Genomic DNA, 23061 nt, shown 5'->3' with positions numbered 1-23061 from the left:
TCAGCATCACTCTGGTTCCTCCACAGAAGGACTGCAGGATTCTCAGACAGATTCTGAATCATTGTGTCCTTGTAAATTCAGCATTAAATGTGATACATAAAGCCAACTATAAACCACAATTTCACCAGACTCCCTAAACAAATCAGCTAATTTAAGGAGTTGTTGTGTAGTGTAAAGCTTTATAAACGTTATGAAACTGTGTGTGTGACAGATTGTAAGTCATTGTGTCCTTGTTGTAAATTCAGCATTAAATCTTTCAGCTGAAGTTGTTTGTCTCCTTGTAAAAAGTGTCAGTTTGTGGCAGCATGTCTGTACCAGCCTGTCTGCTTCTGTGTCTAAAGTGCTAAAGTCTTACCTGCCAACATTGATCAGCTGTTTGAACACACTGTTTACACTGATTTCACCATTTACACTCCATTTATGAAAGAAGAAACATGTTATTGATCTAAACATGTCACATGTTACAAAGACACTAAACAGTAACAATATAGGCTACTTCTTTGTCCCCGTGGAGAAAGTCCCCAGACTCCCTTAACAAATGTGTCAGTTTAGTGAGTTGTTGAGTTGGAGACACTTTATAAACTCTGTGAAACTCTGTCTCTGACTCATTCTGCATTATTTGGACCTTCTTGTTGATTCAGCAAATGTTCTACATGAACTTCTTTCTGTCTTTGAGTAACAAACATCCTGTCAGTCCCAGTGATGGACGTGTTCGCAGGGAGGTGAGATCTGATCGCTGTGGTCACTGGAGGCGAGGTCGGTGTAAAAGTGTGAACTCTCTCGGGTAGCTGCAGTTGAAGGGGTCCAGCATCGTGTCTCGTTATGTGTTCATGTTGCTGATGATGTCGTGTGATGTCACTATAAGAAGTTCTGCTCACAGTTCTGGAGGTCAAAGGTCAGAGCGGCTCCTGAGGTCGACGAAGAGAACCGGACTTTAAGAAACGCAGCGAGTGTGTGTGTGGGTGTTAATGCAGAGTCAGAGCGCAAGTGAGCGTGTTGGAGCGTGTTGATGGGAACACGCCTCGAGACACACACCCACACTCACACACACCTACACACACACACTCACACACACACTCACACTCACACACATAGCAGTGTTTACTACAGTCAGAGATACAGTGTTGTGAAGCCACACCCAGACAGGAAGGAGTCAGCAAGAACAGAGGCGCCCCCGCCCAACCAGCTTCCCTTTCAGTGACACACACTTCCTCTATACGAGAACTCCAATCAGACTTCTGGTCTCAAGTAAAAGTTTCTTACTGCTGGGCGTAATTTAACCCACAAATACTCAGTGGAAACATTTAGTAAGCCCGAGACTCATCTTCAACCCAGAGTGTGTCGAGCAGTTTTTGTGTAATCCTGTGACCAGTTACTGCAGCTGTATTTTTATTCACCATCATCACTTACTCGTCCACCAAAAAGGCAAAAATAGACCGATAACTGAAATCTGTGTTGTTATTCCAAAGGTCCGTTAGGTCCAAAGCTCCTGTGCTAACGGTGGCTACAGTTCGCAGTCATTCATGGTTACTGTGGTGAAATGCTGCCACCTATCTGTTCTGAGTGTGAATTCATGAGGTTACATTTTTCACCTTTAAAGGATGTTATTCTTTCGGCGACATCTCATATTTATTCAAGTCATTTTGGCATTTAAAGTGAGCCGAATTAGCAGTTAGCAGTTCCTGTTTGCAGTGTTCTCGTAGATGTACAGACGTCTATCACTGGGCTACTTTAAAACTGAAGAAAAGTTAAAAGTGTCTTGATTCTCAAGCAAGTTCTGCACTAAAAATAACTTCTTTTTTCTGCTTTATGGACGATTATTCAAGATGATAATAATTATGATGACTGACTGTGCTAGCTAGCTAAGGCAGCAGTTAGCGATTACTTTAAGTGAGTTATTCTGTTGGCTACAACATTAGCTAACATCATTTTGGCATTATAAGTGAGCTGAATTAGCTGTTAGCAGTTCCTGTTTGCAGTGTTCTCGTAGATGTACAGACGTCTATCACTGGGCTACTTTAAAACTGAAGAAAAGTTAAAAGTGTCTTGATTCTCAAGCAAGTTCTGCACTAAAAATAACTTCTTTTTTCTGCTTTATGGACGATTATTCAAGATGATAATAATTATGATGACTGACTGTGCTAGCTAGCTAAGGCAGCAGTTAGCGATTACTTTAAGTGAGTTATTCTGTTGGCTACAACATTAGCTAACATCATTTTGGCATTATAAGTGAGCTGAATTAGCTGTTAGCAGCTCCTGTGTGTGGAGGATTCATGGATGTGCAGACAGCAATCACTGAATTAGTTTAACACTGAAGAAAACTTAAAATGTGATAAATCTCAGGCAGGTTCTGCACTAGGGATCGTACACTGATGATTTATTTAAATATAATCTGTCAGTACTTGTTGACATCTGTCTGCATGTGGTTTAAAACCTGAAAACAATCAGATTTACTTTGTTTTATATGTAAAGTTCAGGAGGTTAACTGTAAATTAGAAAGGTAGAAATGTCTGGATAAAATGATTCTCTGGCCTCTTGGCGGCAGCAGAAATAACAGGACATGTTGAACTTGTTAACAAACTACTGAAGGAAACGTCTGTTTAGCTGCCGAACGCTGCTCTGTGTTCACCGGCTGCTCTCTGACTGACTGTCTGCTGCTCGATGCTGAGCAGGTCGCTCACACCGGGTACAGAGAGCGCCGAGACTGAACCAGAACAGCTGAAGTGAAACCCGGCAGCCTCACACCTGACCAGCTGGGTTTCACTTCTCTTTTAGCTCCAACAGAAACATTTTTCCTTCTATAAACAGCTCTCGTCTTATTTTAGTCGTCCTGTTATCAGAGTGTTTCCTGTTATTAAAGGTGTTCTCAGTCTGTGAACACTCGCAGGTTCACGGCAGAGGAAACATCAGTGGACCTCAAAGAGGAGAAATCATCAGCATGTCAATGATCCGCCGGCCTGAACACAAACTCATCAATTCAGCTGTTGCTAGGAGACCAGATGAACGAGCCACGTTCGTTTTGTTTGCTCTCTAATGAGTTTCTGCCTCATTGAAACGGCCAATCGCAGCAGAGCTTGACCTCTGAACAGGAAGTGGTTTATTGTAATACTAACCTGAGAGTGTGACCTGAATTCAGGCTGTGAGGTGAACAAGACGAGCGTGAGCAGCCGAGTTCAGGGCAGGACTGGACTCTGCAGGTGTGTTCTGGCTCCCTCTGCTGCTTCTATAATACTTCTACTGCTGCGAACTGTCATCACGCTTCAGGTTACACCGACTTAAACAAGTGTGAGCTAGTGGTGGAATGTAACCAAGTACATTTACTCAAGTACTGCAATGAATTACACATTTTTCATGACTTAATTAGTTCCATTCTCTACGTCTACGTCACAGCTGTATCAACATACCAGACTCAACTTAAAATATGGCACGTTTTTGTAAACTACCAAACTGCATTTAAATTTGTTCAAATTTGTTCCAATTCAACCAAAGCAAGAGTGAAATCAGTCATAATCAACTAATAAAATCAAATATAGAAATATAGAATTCTCAAGGGCAATACGTCTGCATATAGAGTCCACAGCTGCCATTTGCTTTGAGCTAAATGCTAACAGGCCTACGATAACAATGTGAAAGTGCAAATATTTGAGCAAGTTAAAGATGCAATGTGTAAAAATTTGGGTTGAAATCATTCAAAGCTTTAGCAAAACGAATTCATGTCTGCTACTGTGTTGCAAAGCATGCTTATAGCATGCTAACCAGCTAGCCCCGGCCTGTCACTGTCTGTAAGCAACCAGTCTGCAATGCTAGCTGTATAGCTAACTGAGCTAATGTGCTAACAGCAGCTCCAGTTGGCAGCAGTTAGCAGTAACTCAGTTGTTATGATGCCCCCTCTCTGTTCTGAGTAAAAATTCACCAGGAATTCTTACGTATTGCACCTTTAAAGCAAGTTATTCTACAGGCTACAACTTGAGCTAATATTTGTTTACATTTTGGAACATTAGCACCATTGAAGTTGAGCCGAATTAGCTGTTAGTAGTTTCTGTTTGCAGTGTATTCATGGATGTACAGATAACAATCACTGGATTCATGTAAAACCTCAGAAAACTCAAAAATATGATAATTCTCAGGGAAGTTCTGCACTAAAAATTCGCGTCTTTTTCTCTGATTTCTAAGCAGCTTTATGGACGTTTGTTTGGGGCGCACATCCATGAACATGACATTCTCAGAAAGTCACTCCGGATCTAAAAATGTGGGTTTCATGTCAGAGTGTTTGGACCGATTTGGACCTCAGAGGACGACAGCGGTGATGTGTGACGGTTTGTTTGAAGCGCAGCGACACAAAAAGAAACCAGACAGGAATCAGAGTATGAAGGCAGGCAGAAATGGACCTCTTTATTTTTCTTGGGCGATAAACAACAGTGGATATTCCCGACCAGACCGGACCGAACCAGATTAAACCAGACTGGACCCGGTTTCACCAGATCAAACCAGATTAGAGCGCGGTCAATGAAACAGGTCCTGACCGGACCGGACCGAACCACACACACTGATCAGAATATGGTTACTTTGTGTTACACACTGCGTCACCGTGGCAACAGCCACACATGGCTGGCCCAATCAGGTCTGGTCGGGTCGGACCTGGTCCAATAATCTCTCCTGTTCCCTTCCTTCAGACGAGTGAAGGGAGCGAGGGCGGGTCTATTGAATCAGGGGAAACAAAGAAGCTGATTGGTCCACAAACAGTAAAACCCCGCCCACCCATCGTCACCCCAGGGCATCCTATTGGTTGCCTACATCTTTCGCAAAAACAGAGCGAGCCCTTCTCCCATTGGTCACCACAGCCTCAGGCAGGAAAGGCTGTTTTTTTCCCCCATTGGTCAGTTTTAACACGCCAACTGTCAGTCACTCAGCAGCGGCCAATCAGGTTACAGTACCTGTGGAACTTTCTGGAATAACAAAAAGAAAAAAGAAAAACGAAACAAAAAGAGAAGAATGATGATGATCAGGGAGGTCAGCCAATCAGATGACCTCACTGGAAAAACAAAACAGGAAGTGGGAGGAGCTTCCAAGCCTCTTATGGAATTTATTTTTCTTGATTTTTTTGTGTTTTTTGTTCGTTGTTTTTGTCCTTTTTGTCCGTGTGTGTGAGCCGAACGTCAGTCTTCTTCCACTCTTTTCCATCAGCTGATTTCAGTGCAATGCATCATGGAACGATCGATCGCTAGGAAAGGGGTGTGTCACTACAAGTGTGTGGGTGTGTGTGTGTGTGTGTGTGTGTGAGTGAGTGTGTATGTGTGTGTAGGTGTCTGCGTCCTGTTGTCATGGAAACATGCTGCAGGGTTAGCGCTCCAGCAGCTGGGTGGTGCCATGTTGCATCGTGGGAACTTGTTAGTCCGTCTCTCTAGCTGGTGTCCATGGACTCCATGTTGGCGGAGCTGGAGTCCCTCTGGATGGAGTCGAAGATGGCCGCCAGCTCCTGATTGGACGAGATCTGGGACTGGAACTCTGACATCAGCGGCGACTTCTCGGCCTCGGGGATCGTCAGCAGCGCCACGACGGCACGCATCGCCGACCGCTTCAGCTCGTCCTGCTTCTCAAACTCCTGCTTCACCGAGTTCGCCTTCACCTGCAGACAGAGGCGCGTTTATTCTGCTGCTCACAATGGCGTCGCTGGAGAGAAACGCTGTGTGTGTGTGTGAATGTGTGTGTGTGTTACCTTGGTGGTGCAGGTGGCTCTCAGTGGCTCCACCAGTCGGTCCAGTCTCTGTAGAACAGCACTGGGACACAGAGACGACAGCCGGGCCAGCATCAGGAACGTCAGCATCTGAAAACAAGAACAACAACAACCGTCAGCTGGAACAGCAGCAGAAAAAACATCCTCAGAAATGATTACATCAGTCATTTCTCGTGCGAGAATGAAAAAAAAAATAATGTTTTGCAAACGGGAACATTTGATGCTTTTCTTTGTTACAAGTGAACCTGGTACTGCCGCAGTAACACATGTGGCAGGAGCAGCAGTGTTTGTGTGTTTCTGCATCAGTCTCTAAAATCAATCCTATTTCAAAGGGACCCTGGTGTTGCAGTATTTGCATCGCGGCGTGTGGGCGGACCTTGATGTCGTAGTGGTCCTTCAGTCCGTCCTCCACGTGGTTGAGGAAGGTGAAGATGTCGATCCGGTCCAGGCAGCTGTCCAGCAGAGTGTACATGCACTCAAACGCAGCCTTCCTCAGGTCCAACCCGTCATCCACCGTGTGTTTGAACGGACCCATCTCCACCTACACACAGAGAGATGAGAGTCGAACACCTGTCCACCGCGATCAATCAGTTCATTGATCCGTCTGTGTGTCAGTGTGTTGCCTCACCTCTCTGATCAGCTCCTTCCTCACTTTGGTCTCGTTGTACAGCTGTGGCAGCACCGAGTCCAGCAGCTCTCGGATCAGACTCGGCTTATTGTGGGCAGCAGAGTTAAACGTTACCAAGGCGACGCGACGCACGTTCAGGTCCGGGTCCTCCAGCGTCTTCAGGAAGTCACCTGAGGACAAACAACATCAGAGGATCAGCGGTGGAGCTGCCTCGGTAATAACGCAGCCGTGTTTCTGATCAGTGATCAATAAAATAGATTCTCACCTATGCAGTTCTTCAGCAGTGGGTCGATAGGCTGCGGCTGGTCAGAGATGGTGAACTTCACTGCTGTTACCACGGAGCTCCTGGCGTACGATGAACCTACACACACACACACACACACACACACACACACACACACACACACCAATAATCAATAAATCAATATTTCAGATTAATCATCAGATGACAGCTTCAGGTCCAGCAGTTAAATTTATGGCTAATTAAAAGATTCTGTTGTGTAAACCAGGGGAGACCGAAGCAGTTTGATTGGCCAAGGAGAAGCAGGAGGGCGGGGCTTATGAAACTGTTCAGTCTTCCTATTGGTTAGTTCTTATTTTCTGATTCTGTTTCCAGGTAGAAAAAGGAGACAGAGATTATAAATCCACCAACTGATGATTGATACCAGCTGATTTACAGATCTGATTGATTACCAGGAGGAGTATTCTGAGGCGGGGCAGCAGGGTTTACTAGTGACTGATCAGAGTATTGATTACCTGACTCCAGGTATCCTTTAAGGTGGGGCAGCAGGGTTTACTGGGGACTGATCAGAGTATTGATTACCTGACTCCAGGTATCCTTTAAGGTGTGGCAGCAGGGTTTACTAGTGACTGATCAGAGTATCGATTACCTGACTCCAGGTATCCTTTAAGGTGTGGCAGCAGGGTTTACTGGGGACTGATCAGAGTATTGATTACCTGACTCCAGGTATCCTTTGAGGCGGGGCAGCAGGGTTTACTGGGGACTGATCAGAGTATTGATTACCTGACTCCAGGTATCCTTTGAGGCGGGGCAGCAGGGTTTACTGGGGACTGATCAGAGTATTGATTACCTGACTCCAGGTATCGTTTAAGGCGGGGCAGCAGGGTTTACTGGGGACTGATCAGAGTATTGATTACCTGACTCCAGGTATCGTTTAAGGCGGGGCAGCAGGGTTTACTGGGGACTGATCAGAGTATTGATTACCTGACTCCAGGTATCCTTTGAGGCGGGGCAGCAGGGTTTACTGGGGACTGATCAGAGTATTGATTACCTGACTCCAGGTATCGTTTAAGGCGGGTATCGTTTAAGGTGGGGCAGCAGGGTTTACTGGGGACTGATCAGAGTATTGATTACCTGACTCCAGGTATCCTTTAAGGCGGGGCAGCAGGGTTTACTGGGGACTGATCAGAGTATTGATTACCTGACTCCAGGTATCCTTTGAGGCGGGGCAGCAGGGTTTCGGGGTCGATCAGCGTCAGCTTGCCCAGACACTCGGCCACCACGTTCCTGGTTCCTTCCTCTTGACACTCGCAGTGTTTGAGCAGCAGAGACCAGACTAACTCCACGTACGGCTTCAGACCGGACACAGACGCAGAACCTCCACACAGACGCACAGATTAGAACCAAAGACACTCACACACGCATTGATTTGTTATCAGTTTGGAGCTGTTCTTACTGATGATCTCTTTGAGGGAGTGCAGCAGCAGGTACTGTCTCTTAGAGGACGAGATCTCCTGCAAGACGAACGGCAAATACTCTGGAAGATTTCCCACCGCGATGCTGCCCAGCGCATAGGACGCCGCCGACTTCACCTGAGGGACACACGGGCAGACACAGGAGGTTAATGTCTACAACACCACCTTAAACGTTAGACTTTGGCTGGATGGATGAGTGTTACCTCTTCACTGGAGGAGGAGAAGGCATCCAGGATGACCGTCTTCAGCTCTGGTTGGCTGCTCAGGTCCACATGGTGTCCCACCTCGCCCAATGAGAGCAGAGCGAGCAGTCTGATGGAATCTGTGGAGCGGCTGTTCTTCACGTCCTGTCAGTCAGAGGGAAGAAACTTTATTTAAACCCGTTAAAGACAAAACACCAGTACTCACGTTCCCCTGCAGGTCAGACAGACAGGTAGTCAGACAGACAGGTAGGTAGATTACCTGGATGAACTGTCCGACCACAGCAGGCCCCTCAGTGGGACAGGCTCTGGTCAGAGCGGCGACACATTTAGCAATGGAGCAGTACGCCTGTTTGTGAGGCAGAGCGGCACTCTGGGAGTAAACCGGACCGGTCAGCATCCTCAGCAGGTCCATGTAACCCAGACCAGGAGTCTCTGTGGCCACTAAAGCCTGAACACACACAAACACACACATATAATTGATAATACTACATCTTGAAAAACAAATCTGTTTAATCAGCTGCAGGAGAAAACAGCCAACGAAGCTAACAGAGCTAACAGCTAACAAAGCTAACATTTACAGACTGTTGGCATACCTGGTAGAAGTCCAGCATGGCGGCGAGCGCTCCGCCCTGCAGCAGCGGGGATCGAACCAGCGTGATGAGCTGCTGCAGGATGTTCCCTCCGCTCAGCTGACCCAGCGAGGACGGGTGAGTCACGGCCAGCGTGGACAGGAAGCTCAGCGCCATCTGAGACACGTGCATGTCGCTCTCGGAGATGAGAGGAGGCAGCTCGGCGAGGACGGCGTCCACCATGACGGGAGTCACCGCAGAGCTGAAACACACGCATGTAAACAGAGTTACTGACAGGAAAGAGGGCGGGGCCGACCTCTGTGGGCGGGGCTGACAGGTGTGTGTGTGTGTGTGTGTTACCTGTAGTTTCTGAGCAGGATGTCTAGAGCAGCCAGCGTGCAGAGCTTCAGCGCTCGCTGATTCTTGCGGAGGAAGGAGGCGAGGATGGGAACGGCGTCGGGGAGAACCGGCCTCAGATCGATTTTCAACGGAGAGCCGGCGATCAGCGTCAGAGCTGCAACAGACGAGCGAGACACGAGAGTCAAAGTCTGGGAAGTGACTATTTATAACCAACATCTTTAATTCTATGAGGCCGTGTTCTGACACGTATTGTCGTCCTGCCAACACGTTTAAAAATAAAAAGCCTTTGTTTGACAGCGTGCACCAGTCTGAACTCCAGCAGTGTGTTCAGACTCAGGAGAGGGAACGAGGAGGCAGCACACAAATCTAAAACCAGCCGCTCTGTTTATCTTCCATTAAACCTCAGCGAACACGACGCTGTTTAAAATTAAACAGAGGAAGTGCTGTCGGCAAGTTGCAGCAACATGTTAGGTTTCTGTTCAGACTGAATCTGAGGAAACACGATTGCACAGCGAGTCTGTGGAAACCTGCAGCGTCCAGGTGAGCTCAACGTGTTTCAGCCTGAGTGAAACGCTCTCGTTACCTTTCACCGTCGTCAGCCGGGTGATCTCGTTCTTGAGGCGTTCTAAGAAGATCAGCAGCGTTCCGGGAAGTTCGTTAGGCAGTCGGTCACCTACACAGCCAGACAGGACGGAGAGATCAGGTGACAAGCCGGAGACACAAACAGGAAACAGCATCACAGATGACATCACAAGCTGCGACTGACAGGCGGTGGTTACCTAGGTTACAGATGATCTGTCCCATGCAGGAGATGGCTCGCTCTTTGACTTCCTGGTCGATGTCGGCGGCTTTCAGGCGTTTGATCGTGCAGGTGAACAGGTCGTTAATGTAGGGGGAGGGGTCGAAGCTGTCGGAGCTCTCTGATTGGTTGTCCAGAGGTCGGATCACCTGGAGGAGACAAACAGGAGAATCAGCTGTGAACTGTGTCATCAGAGGGCGAAGGAGGCGGCAGGTTCGACTCCCACCTTGACGAGCTGCTGGGTGACGAGCAGAGCCTCAGAGGTGATCTTATAGAAGGGGTCTCCCACGCACGCCACCACGGGCGGGACCAGGGCGGGGACGTGGGCGTGGAAGGCGTGAGCGGGATGCGTGACCATGATGACGTGGAGACACGCCAACGCGTCGATTTTGAGGTTGGAGCTGCTCGACTTATCGTTCAGAGAGAAGATGATACCTGGAGGACAAACACACTGCGATTACTGATCCGGTCATTAAAGCCTCGCTGCAGTAACAGAATCAGAACCAGCGGTGGACCTGCATCTGGTACCTGGTATTAGAACTGGGATGTGCTGAGTCAGGGCTCCTGGCAGGACGTTCACCAGCTCGGTCAACATGTTGAAACAACACTGACGAGTTTTGACACTTTTCTCCTTCAGCTGCTTGTGAAGAGCTTTCACTATCATGGGCACCTGCAGAGGGCGAGAGACACCGACACCGTGAGAACGAGCGAGCGAGAGAGAGGACGCCACCGCACGACTGCTTCCTGTTTTCTGTGGTCGACCTGCAGGATGCTGAGGGTTTCCTGTCACCATGACGACAGAGCTGAAGCCATCACAGGTACGACAGTGACACCTGCTGCACGAACACAGAAGTGCAGCCAGAGAGGAGAAACATACGAAGATCATCACCGTCTGTGGTGAAGTCTCACTCCTCTACATGAAGACGAGCTCAAATTGTCATCTGAATTATTAATTAATCTGTGGGAATGTTTCCAGATTAAGAAAAAGGGTTTCTGGAAGTCTGAACAGAATCATCAACACTAACTAAATCATTTATTTCTCAGCTTCTGGAGCAGAAAGAATCATGACATAAAAAAACACTTAGAGCCCAAAACGTCGACTTTAACTGGGAATCATTAGTGTAATCTGCATTAACAAATCACAGATTACGTCTTCAGTCACAAAACACACTCATGCTGCGTCCGGCTGTAAAGGCTCAAGTGCACATAACCCCAAAATATTGTGTTAACTCTCATGTCAGGGAAAGAAAATCTAAAACTTTTCACACATGAGGAGCCATGATTAGCGAGTTTTTGGAGAATTTGTTAAAAGAAAATGTACAAATTTAATCTCATAACTGTAAATCCATCAACTTTTCAACCCATGGACTCGCTGAAGTAGCTGAGGACTCGTTTTAGAACAGAAAATGTCTCCAGACGGCTCAAACTGATTTGTAAAGGGGTCATTTCCACCCTCGACATGCGGTCGAGCTCATGCAACCACTTCAGACGGGGTGCATGCCAACACTTTGAGCTCAGCAGCTACACTGAAGATGTTGGCTTATGAAGGGTGTAAATCTGGTCTGAGATCAGTTCGTGATGTGTTCTCTGCTGCAGACTGTGATCACAGCAGACGAGCTGTATGGAGGCATCTGATGGTTCTTTGGTTGTTCCTCTGTTTTAAATCAAGTCTCCTACTTTTTGGGGTGAACTGCTCCTTTAAATACGAGGTCATTAGCGTCTCACCTGGCTCTGCAGCATGGTCAGCGGCGTCTCTCCCTGCTCCATGGCGTCTGGATCAGCCAACCAGCTCTGAGCCGGTCTGGTCTGTTTGAGCAGCGACAGGTAGGCGTGGAAAACATCCGCCTTCACGTTCTCCTCCCTCTCCTGCACACACACACACACACACACACACACACACACACACACACACACACACACGGAGAACAGATGTTATTTCAATAATCAAAAAGGTAAAAAAATACTTTCATCAAGGTGTGATGGAGGAGGTGACGGTACCTTGAAGCGACAGACGAGTGCAGGAGAGACGGAGCGATAAAACTCGGGCAGCATCTCGTGACGCGTTGAAACGACGGCGTCCAAACACTTAGCGGCCGCCCGTCGAACCTTCCAGCTCATGTCGTCATCGTCACTGTACTCATCATCACTGCCTGGACAGACAGACAGACAGACAGTTAGTATCCACACTGCAGGATCATTCAGCTGAAGATAAAAACAGTCACGTTTCTGTATTTCCGTCTCTGACAGAAACAAACAACAACAGAATTTGTACATTTTTTCTCACTCAAACCAAATAAATCAACGATCAAACAGCTGCTGAAATGATCAATTAATCACTGCAGCTCTTAATATTCTACATCCAATCAGATGTAACCTGTCCTGACTAATAACCGGGTACCTTGGTAGTCTTCGTCGTTCTGCTCGGCGTCCATGGCGTTGTCGTCCTCGTCTTCATCGTCGAAGTTGTAGTTGGGGTCGTAGGTCAGGTAGCGCAGGCAGATGGAGATGACGGTGGGGACGTGGGGGTAAACTTCTTTAGGACACCTCCTGACGAAGGACTCGAAGGCCTGGATGCAATACTCTCTGAGCTCGTCATCGTCCACGTTACAGAACTTCACTACCAGAGGAATGATCTTCTCCAGATACTCTCCTGCAGACGGACACACACAGAAGCTTAGCGGCTGCAAAAGTTAGAATCCAACAACCGAGCACGGACGCTGGTGTTCCGAACGAGTCGCTCTCACCGATCCGGTGTCCCGCCTGTCTGCTGATGGCGGCCGTGCACTGGATGTAGGTTCTGGTGGTTGACATGTTGTCGTTCCTGCCCAGCTCGGTGAGGAGGTGCTCGATCAGATCGATGAAGACCAGGTTCCCACAGGACATCACGAGGTGGCCCAGAGCCATGATGGTCCTCTGAAACAGTCACAGAGTCACAACAGGCGTCAGCACAGAGAGACGCCGCAGAGCGACGCCACAGAGCGACGCCACAGAGCGACGCCACAGAGCGACGCCACAGAGCGACGCCACAGAGAGACGCCACAGAGAGACGCCACAGAGAGACGCCACAGAGCGACGCTCAGGTCGACGCCACAGAGCGACACCACAGAGCGACGCCACAGAGCGACGCCACAGAGAGACGCCACAGAGAGACGCTCAGGGCGACGCCACAGAGAGACGCTCAGGGCGACGCCACAGAGAGACGCCACAGAGAGACGCTCAGGGCGACGCCACAGAGAGACGCTCAGGGCGACGCCACAGAGAGACGCCACAGAGAGACGCCACAGAGAGACGCCACAGAGAGACGCCACAGAGAGACGCTCAGGGCGACGCCACAGAGAGACGCCACAGAGCGACGCCGCAGAGCGACGCCACAGAGAGACGCCACAGAGAGACGCCACAGAGAGACGCCAAAGAGATACGCCACAGAGAGACGCTACAGAGAGACGCCACAGAGCGACGCCACAGAGCGACACCACAGAGAGACGCCACAGAGCGACGCTCAGGTCGACGCCACAGAGAGACGCCACAGAGCGACGCCACAGAGAGACGCTCAGGGCGACGCCACAGAGAGACGCCACAGAGAGACGCCACAGAGAGACGCTCAGGTCGACGCCACAGAGAGACGCCACAGAGAGACGCTCAGGGCGACGCCACAGAGCGACGCCACAGAGCGACGCCACAGAGAGACGCTCAGGGCGACGCCACAGAGAGACGCTCAGGGCGACGCCACAGAGAGACGCCACAGAGCGACGCCACAGAGAGACGCCACAGAGCGACACCACAGAGAGACGCCACAGAGAGACGCCACAGAGAGACGCCACAGAGCGACACCACAGAGAGACGCCACAGAGCGACACCACAGAGAGACGCCACAGAGAGACGCCACAGAGCGACACCACAGAGCGACACCACAGAGAGACGCCACAGAGCGACACCACAGAGCGACACCACAGAGCGACACCACAGAGCGACGCTCAGGTCGACGCCACAGAGAGACGCCACAGAGCGACACCACAGAGAGACGCCACAGAGAGACGCTCAGGTCGACGCCACAGAGCGACGCCACAGAGCGACGCTCAGGTCGACGCCACAGAGCGACACCACAGAGCGACACCACAGAGCGACGCTCAGGTCGACGCCACAGAGCGACGCTCAGGTCGACGCCACAGAGAGACGCCACAGAGCGACGCCACAGAGCGACACCACAGAGCGACACCACAGAGCGACGCTCAGGTCGACGCCACAGAGAGACGCCACAGAGCGACGCCACAGAGAGACGCCACAGAGAGACGCTCAGGGCGACGCCACAGAGAGACGCCACAGAGAGACGCCACAGAGAGACGCCACAGAGCGACGCCACAGAGCGACGCCACAGAGAGACGCTCAGGCGACGCCACAGAGAGACGCTCAGGGCGACGCCACAGAGAGTCGCCACAGAGAGACGCCACAGAGCGACGCCACAGAGAGACGCCACAGAGCGACACCACAGAGAGACGCCACAGAGAGAAGCCACAGAGCGACGCTCAGGTCGACGCCACAGAGAGACGCCACAGAGCGACACCACAGAGCGACACCACAGAGAGACGCCACAGAGAGACGCCACAGAGAGACGCTCAGGGCGACGCCACAGAGCGACGCCACAGAGAGACGCTCAGGGCGACGCCACAGAGAGACGCTCAGGGCGACGCCACAGGGCGACGCCACAGGGCGACGCCACAGAGCAACGCCACAGAGCGACGCTCAGGTCGACGCCACAGAGAGACGCCACAGAGAGACGCTCAGGGCGACGCCACAGAGCGACGCCACAGAGAGACGCTCAGGGCGACGCCACAGAGAGACGCTCAGGGCGACGCCACAGGGCGACGCCACAGAGAGACGCCACAGAGCAACGCCACAGAGCGACGCTCAGGTCGACGCCACAGAGAGACGCCACAGAGCGACGCCACAGAGCGACGCCACAGAGAGACGCCACAGAGAGACGCTCAGGGCGACGCCACAGAGCGACGCCACAGAGAGACGCCACAGAGAGACGCTCAGGGCGACGCCACAGAGAGACGCCACAGAGAGACGCTCAGGGCGACGCCACAGAGACGCCACAGAGAGACGCCACAGAGAGACGCCACAGATAGACGCCACAGAGAGACGCCACAGAGAGACGCTCAGGGCGACGCCACAGAGCGACGCCACAGAGAGACGCCACAGAGAGACGCCACAGAGAGACGCCACAGAGCGACGTCACAGAGAGACGCCACAGAGCGACGCCACAGAGAGACGCTCAGGGCGACGCCACAGAGAGACGCCACAGAGCGACGTCACAGAGAGACGCCACAGAGCGACGCCACAGAGAGACGCCACAGAGAGACGCTCAGGGCGACGCCACAGAGAGACGCCACAGAGAGACGCCACAGAGCGACGCCACAGAGTGACGCCACAGAGAGATGCTCAGGGCGACGCCGCAGAGCGACGCCACAGAGAGACGCCGCAGAGAGACGCCACAGAGAGACGCCACAGAGAGACGCCACAGAGCGACGCCACAGAGAGACGCTCAGGGCGACGCCACAGAGAGACACCACAGAGAGCACAGAGACGCCACAGAGAGACGCCACAGAGAGACGCCACAGAGAGACGCCACAGAGAGACGCTCAGGGCGACGCCACAGAGCGACGCTACAGAGAGACGCTCAGGGCGACGCCACAGAGAGACGCTCAGGGCGATGTGAAGGTGAGTCTCACCTTTCTGACGGCCAGGCGGGGGGACGTGAGCTGAGGCAGCAGACAGCTGAGGATGGAGGGGTGGAAGTTCACCAGCAGACCTCCCTGCCTGTGGAGAGACAGACGGTGTTATTGAAACACTAGCAGCTGTATTGATCGTATCTGCAGATGTGACAGACAGACAGGAAGTTTACCTGCAGAGCATGTCGGCCATGATGTCGAGCGCCTCCAGCTGGACCGACACGTCTTCCTGTTTGGCGATGGCGCTCGTCAGACGACCTGTTATTTTCTTACAAACACTGGCAGCTAGAGCCGAGCCTGAGAGACAGACGGGTGGATGTTAGACGGGTGGATGTTAGACAGGTGGAGCTTCAGTAAAGTAACTGTAGCATCGTCACTAGTGTCTGTGTGTTCGTACCGCTGGAGGCGGGCGGTAACTCTCCGATGACAGTTTTGAGTCCGATGGAGGAAATGTCTCTGAGCTGCTCTTTGTCCGACAGCATGTTGGTGCACAGAGTGTCCACGATCGTCTCCACCTGGTACTCCTTCACCTTACTGACCAGGGGCCCCAGGCTGAGCGAAACAAACGCACCCACAGTTAAAACACACACACACACACATCAGAGAGGCTCACATTAATATGACAGTGTGTGTGTTTTTACCATTTAACGGCCAGGTTCTGAACTTCTCCGTTCTTGTCTTCTAACAGTTTGAGAATCATCCTCACCACCTGCCAATCAATACATCAATCAATACATCAATCAATACATCAATACTATGAGCTATGACACACTGAGTTGGAGAGATGGCCGATGTGAACCGACCTTCCTCTCGCTGTCGTCGTCCAGTTTGATTGAATCTTTTTGTAGCTCCGTCATCAAGTCGTTCGTGGCCATAAACCTGCAGAGAAAAGAGAAACGAACCAACAACCGGAGAATTAAAATGGATTTAATTTATCTGACTATAAAGAGTCAAACTGCAGTGCTGCAGTCCAACAGTCGTCCAGCAGATGATGCTACATCGAGCAGAAACAGAACATAACTCACAATCTGAGACCTGAGGCCAGTTTCCTTTAACTCGACACTGTAAAGGTTAAACTGTTACGACTCCACACGGCTCGCTGACGGATCAATAACGTACACGGACACCATGAAGTGACTCAACGGGGAGAAATATCAAGTGTCTGAGAAGGAATTTATAGCAGAGGATCACTTGTAAAATGTTGAAATGTAAAGAAACGGCATTGGAAATAAAACAAAGTCCACGGCCGTTCACATCTACAGAGATTGTGTATAAATAAAGTTTGATTGATTGATTGATGGAAGTGCTGGAAAAGCTCATCAGGATTTCCAAGATCCCAACGTCACGTTTTCCATCAATTAGCCAACAAATCATTCAAATAATCAGATTTAAATATATCAGATATTTTCAGACCAGCAGATTATTTTCTTCTTCTTCAAAGTCTCAATCGTCAACATCTTGGAGGACGCCGCCATCTTCTTCAGATTAAAGGTTACTGAACTAGAGCCGCTGTGATTGGACAACACAGGTCGGGGCGAATTAAAGCACTCGTGTTTCTTGACAATATACGAGATTAATCAAATCTCACAGCCTGAACATTAACATCGTATCCACGTGATTGGACGAAGCTTGAGAGTCTGAACTGCACGTCAGAGGAAACACGTTTACATCATCAGCTTCAACTGAAACATGAATCTACGAGTCTGTACATCCACTGAGCTGCATCTAAAGTGTCCTGTGAATATGGAGCTAAAAAGATGACGTCAAACTTTCTCTGAAGAAAAAGACATGAAGTTCTTTACAGGAACACCAGACACAAAATGTCTACGAGAGGCACAAAACGACCACAAAGAGACACAAAACGACCACAAAGAGACAAAACGAACAAAAAGAGACACAAAACGACCACAAGGAGACAAAACGACCACAAGGAGACAAAACGACCACATAGAGACACAAAACGACCACAAAGAGACACAAAACGACCACAAGGAGACAAAACGACCACATAGAGACACAAAACGACCACAAAGAGACACAAAACGACCACAAGGAGACAAAACGACCACATAGAGACACAAAACGACCACAAAGAGACACAAAACGACCACAAAGAGACACAAAACGACCACAAAGAGATACAAAACGACCACAAGGAGAAAAAACCACCACAAAGATATACAAAACGACCACAAAGAGACACAAAACGACCACAAGGAGACAAAACGACCACATAGAGACACAAAACGACCACAAAGAGACAAAACGAACAAAAAGAGACACAAAACGACCACAAAAGAGACACAAAACGACCACAAAGAGACAAAACGAACAAAAAGAGACACAAAACGACCACAAGGAGACAAAACGACCACATAGAGACACAAAACGACCACAAAGAGACAAAACGAACAAAAAGAGACACAAAACGACCACAAGGAGACAAAACGACCACATAGAGACACAAAACGACCACAAAGAGACACAAAACGACCACAAAGAGACACAAAACGACCACAAAGAGATACAAAACGACCACAAGGAGAAAAAAACCACCACAAAGATATACAAAACGACCACAAAGAGACACAAAACGACCACAAGGAGACAAAACGACCACATAGAGACACAAAACGACCACAAAGAGACAAAACGAACAAAAAGAGACACAAAACGACCACAAAAGAGACACAAAACGACCACAAAGAGACAAAACGAACAAAAAGAGACACAAAACGACCACAAAAGAGACACAAAACGACCACAAAGAGACAAAACGAACAAAAAGAGACACAAAACGACCACAAGGAGACAAAACGACCACATAGAGACACAAAACGACCACAAAGAGACAAAACGAACAAAAGAGACACAAAACGACCACAAGGAGACAAAACGACCACAAGGAGACAAAACGACCACATAGAGACACAAAACGACCACAAAGAGACACAAAACGACCACAAAGAGACACAAAACGACCACAAAGAGATACAAAACGACCACAAGGAGAAAAAACCACCACAAAGATATACAAAACGACCACAAAGAGACACAAAACGACCACAAGGAGACAAAACGACCACATAGAGACACAAAACGACCACAAAGAGACAAAACGAACAAAAGAGACACAAAACGACCACAAAAGAGAGACAAAACGAACAAAAAGAGACACAAAACGACCACAAAAGAGACACAAAACGACCACAAAGAGACAAAACGAACGAAAAGAGACACAAAACGACCACAAGGAGACAAAACGACCACAAAGAGACACAAAACGACCACAAAGAGAAACAAAACCACCACAAAGAGGCACAAACATGTTTCCTACAGATCTGACTGACGTCGCTGCACTTAACACCGAGCACACAGCAAAATTAGAAAAGATATTTCTATTTGGTGTTTGTTCTGATGATTCAGTCTCAGAGACTCGTCTTGATTCTCTCGTCGGGTCGGCAGCAGTTTTTTTTTTGACAGCCACAGGATTCTGACAAATGTCTCCACTTCACAGATCTGTTGTCGCTGCAGGAAGTGATGAGAGCGATCGGAGCTGCTGACGGAGGAGGATCAATCTGATCTGTTAGAAAGAAGCTTTTCAGGGACTAAACTCATCCTGTTCACATTTCCTACGTCCGGCGCTGCAGCCGTCTGAGTCGGGAGAGGACGATAAACGATTCCATCAGGCGGATCGAGGAGAACTTTCAGCACCGGGATGATCAGGAATCAAGATAGTCGTTAATATCGTCACACGAATGAGCTGAAATAGACGTTATCTCCATTTGTTTGTCCTTTATTTACGCAGGACGACCTGAACATGTTGCTGCTAATTTAAGATTCTTGGTTTTCAAGACAAAATATGTTTTTCTCTGAGAGGCCATAAAAAAAAGTGATTCCAGAATGTTCTTGTGCCATTTTAACAGATTTCAGAATAATTTAACGATCATCAGGTTTCTATCGTGACATGTAATCTTCATCTAACTCCCTTTTCCACTTTAACCCACTCAGATCGGCTTCTGTGTGATGAGAACGTGTAAACTCCTAAAACTAAAAGTCTAAAACTCCAAAAGCAGCAAACAGTGACAGAAAACAGTCAGGACTTAATTAGTGGAATAAATGGTTCAACCAATTGTTTCAGCTCTTTCTAATCTTCATATACGTGAAATAAAACATCACACATTAATGGAGCTTTTCTTTACATCACATCTCGTTTGGATTCATGACTTCATGCAGGAGAAAGAACCAGGATGAGGTTCTGTTGGCCGGTCGGACTCACACTGCTGCTCACTGACACATCATTCATACCGACGCCAGCGAGTTCCAACTGTTACACTCAGAGTCCAACGAGTTCTCAGCTCAGCAGCACCAGAACCAGAACCACAAACTGATACTCAACACATCTGATCTGTCAGCTGTTCTCTGATCAATACCATCAGTTTGTAGATCAATTTATACTTTTCACCTACATGAAAGATCAACATGCAGGAGAGGAGGACTTTATATCATCAGGAGGAGAAGTGAGTTTTACTTTTATATCAATGAATTAACGGCTTCATTTTCTGTTAAATGACGCTTCAACCTCTCAGCTGTAACGACTGCTGATTGGTCAGATCTTGAGAGCTGCAGGAAGTTTTGTTCGCACATTTACTAAAAACTGTGACACTCTGATTGGTCACAAACGCTCCTGAAATGTATCAAGTTTAACTGATTTGTTTTTGTTTCTTGCTGCTTCAGTGTTTTTGATAAATATCGATACTGAACACATGAACAGGTTCCGGTTCTCGTGTTTCTGCAGGGTTCATTCTTCAGTACCGTCCGGGTTTATTTACTCAAACAGCAGATTGTAAATAAGTAAATCAACATCTCTGATATTTTCCCCCTGTGGTATCAAACATTGGTATTTTTCAAGGTTTTGTATCAAAGTTAGAAAGTGACAGCAGCTCTGCTTTCATTTAAATGAGGAAAACATTTTCCTGCACCTTTAATCTCGCTGACTATCACTGAATTAAGGTGTTCAGACTTTAAAACACATCATTAGGCGCACCAGTGTGTAACGTCAGTCTGCAGACAGACAACACTAAGACCTGAGGCTCTCTGTCCACACAGCACACGTGTTCTCTGAGAAAGCTTCCAGCTGAAAATCTCAACTTTTCAGAAAGCAGAAAGCTGCTGGAGACGTCGGAGCTCGTCCTCCTCGTTCTGAAGTCCCGATGTCGAATAAAAAGACAAACGGATTGTAAACTGCACAGGATCAGAGTCGATCATACAGCAACCGGTCGTCAAGAGACAACACGCTTCATCTCAGCGCTCCTGAACGCACCGCCAGCACTTTGTGTTCAAAGATTAAGTGGAAACAGACTTTAGTTGTAACATTACGTTCTTCACAAGAACACGTGAGAGAGATGAATTGCTGTAAACTGTCGACATGTAACGGCTCATCAACGCAACGTGAATGTGACAGAAACAGGTTGAACAGCTGATTCATCTGCTGATATTATTCTCAGTTTTTCATTTTGTCTATAAACGTGTCAGAAAGGTGAGCGTGCTCATAACGAGCTCTTGAAGGCCCGAGGTGACGTGTTCACAAAGCTTATAACGATGTCCGACAGCTAAAACTCAAAGATTCTTAATTACTGTAATATGTGGCGGACCCTGCCACCTTTGTAGCTTCAAACAGTATTCTGGGATCCTAATTTTCTCTGAGAGCAGCTTGTTTAATCACTTATAGAGAAAAGTTTGTTATTACCTTGTTAATATTATAAATATATATCCGAGTTTGAAGTTCTGATATAGTCTGGTCAGTATCTGATCACCTGAGATGATGACGATGGATTGATTAATTGATCACAGCTGATCTTTACTTCAGACTACAGAGGAAGGTGACAGTAACACAGGAGGCTGACACATTTCATCTTTAGTTGGTTATATAAGCTCATATTGTCTCTACAGTGGACCACAGCAACATCTACACCTCCTGGCCTCAGACTGATCGATTACACATGACAGATATCGATCCACAGATGAATACAACACTTCAGATCCAGGCTGTGAGCATCGACATGCCTCCTGTCAGCGCTGCTGTGGAGTTGCAGTGTGTTTACATGTTGTTATTACCTGAGTTACCGATGCTACCACACCCCCAACAACATGCTAGTTAGCCGCCACACTTACATCACCACTCCGCGTCAACTGTTTATTTACATCTCGACTGCTAGCACCAATTAGCTAACATGCTAACCTCACATTTAAACAATCGGCGCTGATTGCACCGTGAGAATCCATGCACAAACGATGGATGACATCACGCTAGCTTGCGGCATGACAGAAGTTGGTGCTGCCAATGAGCTAGCCAGCTAGCAGGCAAGCTAGCCGCTAACTGGCGGCATTTAGCCGATCCTCGGTTGTCAGTTTAGCATGGTGTGCAGCAGGTTGGCGTGCTAACCAGCTAATAACGCTGTCAACGACTTTAAACCGCTGTCAAATCAAACGCTAACGAGCATCACCGCTGTTAGCTAACTAGCAAGCTAGCGATATGACGATGATCAGACAGGTGGCAGGCTAGCAGTTAGCATGACAGCCTGAGGCCTGACAGAGGCAGCGTTGGCTGCCCGGCCGGTCCTCTCTACATGGAGGACAAACAGTCTGCGCTGAGGAGACGAGCCGGGCAGCCTGCTCGCTCTGCCGGGCTTCGGTTTTACCTGAAATCCTTGTCGCTGGAGGTCATTTTCTCCAGCAGGTTGGAGATGTGGTACGAGGCGCTCGCCATGTCGGTGCTGTTAGCTGTTAGCCTCCTGCTAGCAGACTGCGCTGAGTGTGTGTGTTCCGGCTCCGACTGTCTATCTGTCCGTGTGTGTGCGTGGTTCTCCGGCTGTGTGTCTGTCGGTCCTGCTGCTGGGTTCAGGTACTCGGTGTGTCTGCGCTCGGCTGCCTGTCTCTCTTTCTACAGCGACTGTCGCATCCCGGGGCGCGGAGTTTGGTTTGTTTGAATGGAGCTCCCGTTCTCTCTGCAGAGGGGCGGGGTTAGCAGGATGGACGCTGCGGGGTCGAAGGTCACAGTGAGAGCAGGCGGTTTTCACACGCTTCATATACAGTATGTATATATTAATATATATTTATATATTTATACTTATATTCAAGTTAAGACGATAACAATAATGTTCACACGTTGCACATTATACATTATATTATATTATTATATTATATTATTATATTATTATTATTATATTATATTATATATATTATATTATATTATATTACATTGTATTATACTATATTACATCATATCATATGTATTATATTATATTATATCATATTATA

At 48.4% G+C, this 23061-nt stretch overlaps 1 protein-coding gene across 1 annotated transcript; it reads right to left on the bottom strand.

Moving 5' to 3' along the window:
* Nucleotides 1-4359: 4359 nt before the first annotated feature.
* cand1 (cullin-associated and neddylation-dissociated 1) lies at nt 4360-22774 on the bottom strand. Its single transcript, XM_030440558.1, has 25 exons — nt 22443-22774; nt 16545-16620; nt 16383-16450; nt 16139-16293; nt 15915-16038; nt 15742-15829; nt 12754-12922; nt 12408-12659; nt 12008-12159; nt 11735-11875; nt 10538-10679; nt 10236-10444; nt 9990-10158; nt 9794-9883; nt 9211-9364; nt 8875-9112; nt 8541-8729; nt 8282-8425; nt 8060-8195; nt 7805-7981; nt 6628-6723; nt 6363-6532; nt 6111-6275; nt 5717-5824; nt 4360-5626 (listed from the first exon to the last, which is right to left on the bottom strand). Exons 1-25 carry the CDS (start codon nt 22508-22510, stop codon nt 5402-5404), a joined length of 3705 nt encoding a protein of 1234 aa, XP_030296418.1. The 5' UTR covers nt 22511-22774; the 3' UTR covers nt 4360-5401.
* Nucleotides 22775-23061: the final 287 nt, after the last annotated feature.

The sequence above is a fragment of the Sparus aurata genome, chromosome 14 (assembly GCF_900880675.1).
Source record: "Sparus aurata chromosome 14, fSpaAur1.1, whole genome shotgun sequence".
In the NCBI taxonomy this organism is placed as follows: Eukaryota; Metazoa; Chordata; class Actinopteri; order Spariformes; family Sparidae; genus Sparus; species Sparus aurata.
This window is presented reverse-complemented; position numbering and strand designations above follow the sequence as displayed.

What these genes read in the sequence shown, in the direction of transcription:
- cand1 (XM_030440558.1), bottom strand. Translation starts at nt 22,510, where the DNA reads ATGGCGAGCGCCTCGTACCACATCTCCAACCTGCTGGAGAAAATGACC. An exon ending in TGACCATGCTGCAGAGCCAG is followed by an intron (nt 10,680 to 11,734) that starts GTGAGACGCTAA and finishes CGCCCTCTGCAG; the next exon opens with GTGCCCATGATAGTGAAAGC. An exon ending in GGAAGGAGCTGATCAGAGAG is followed by an intron (nt 6,276 to 6,362) that starts GTGAGGCAACAC and finishes CTCTGTGTGTAG; the next exon opens with GTGGAGATGGGTCCGTTCAA.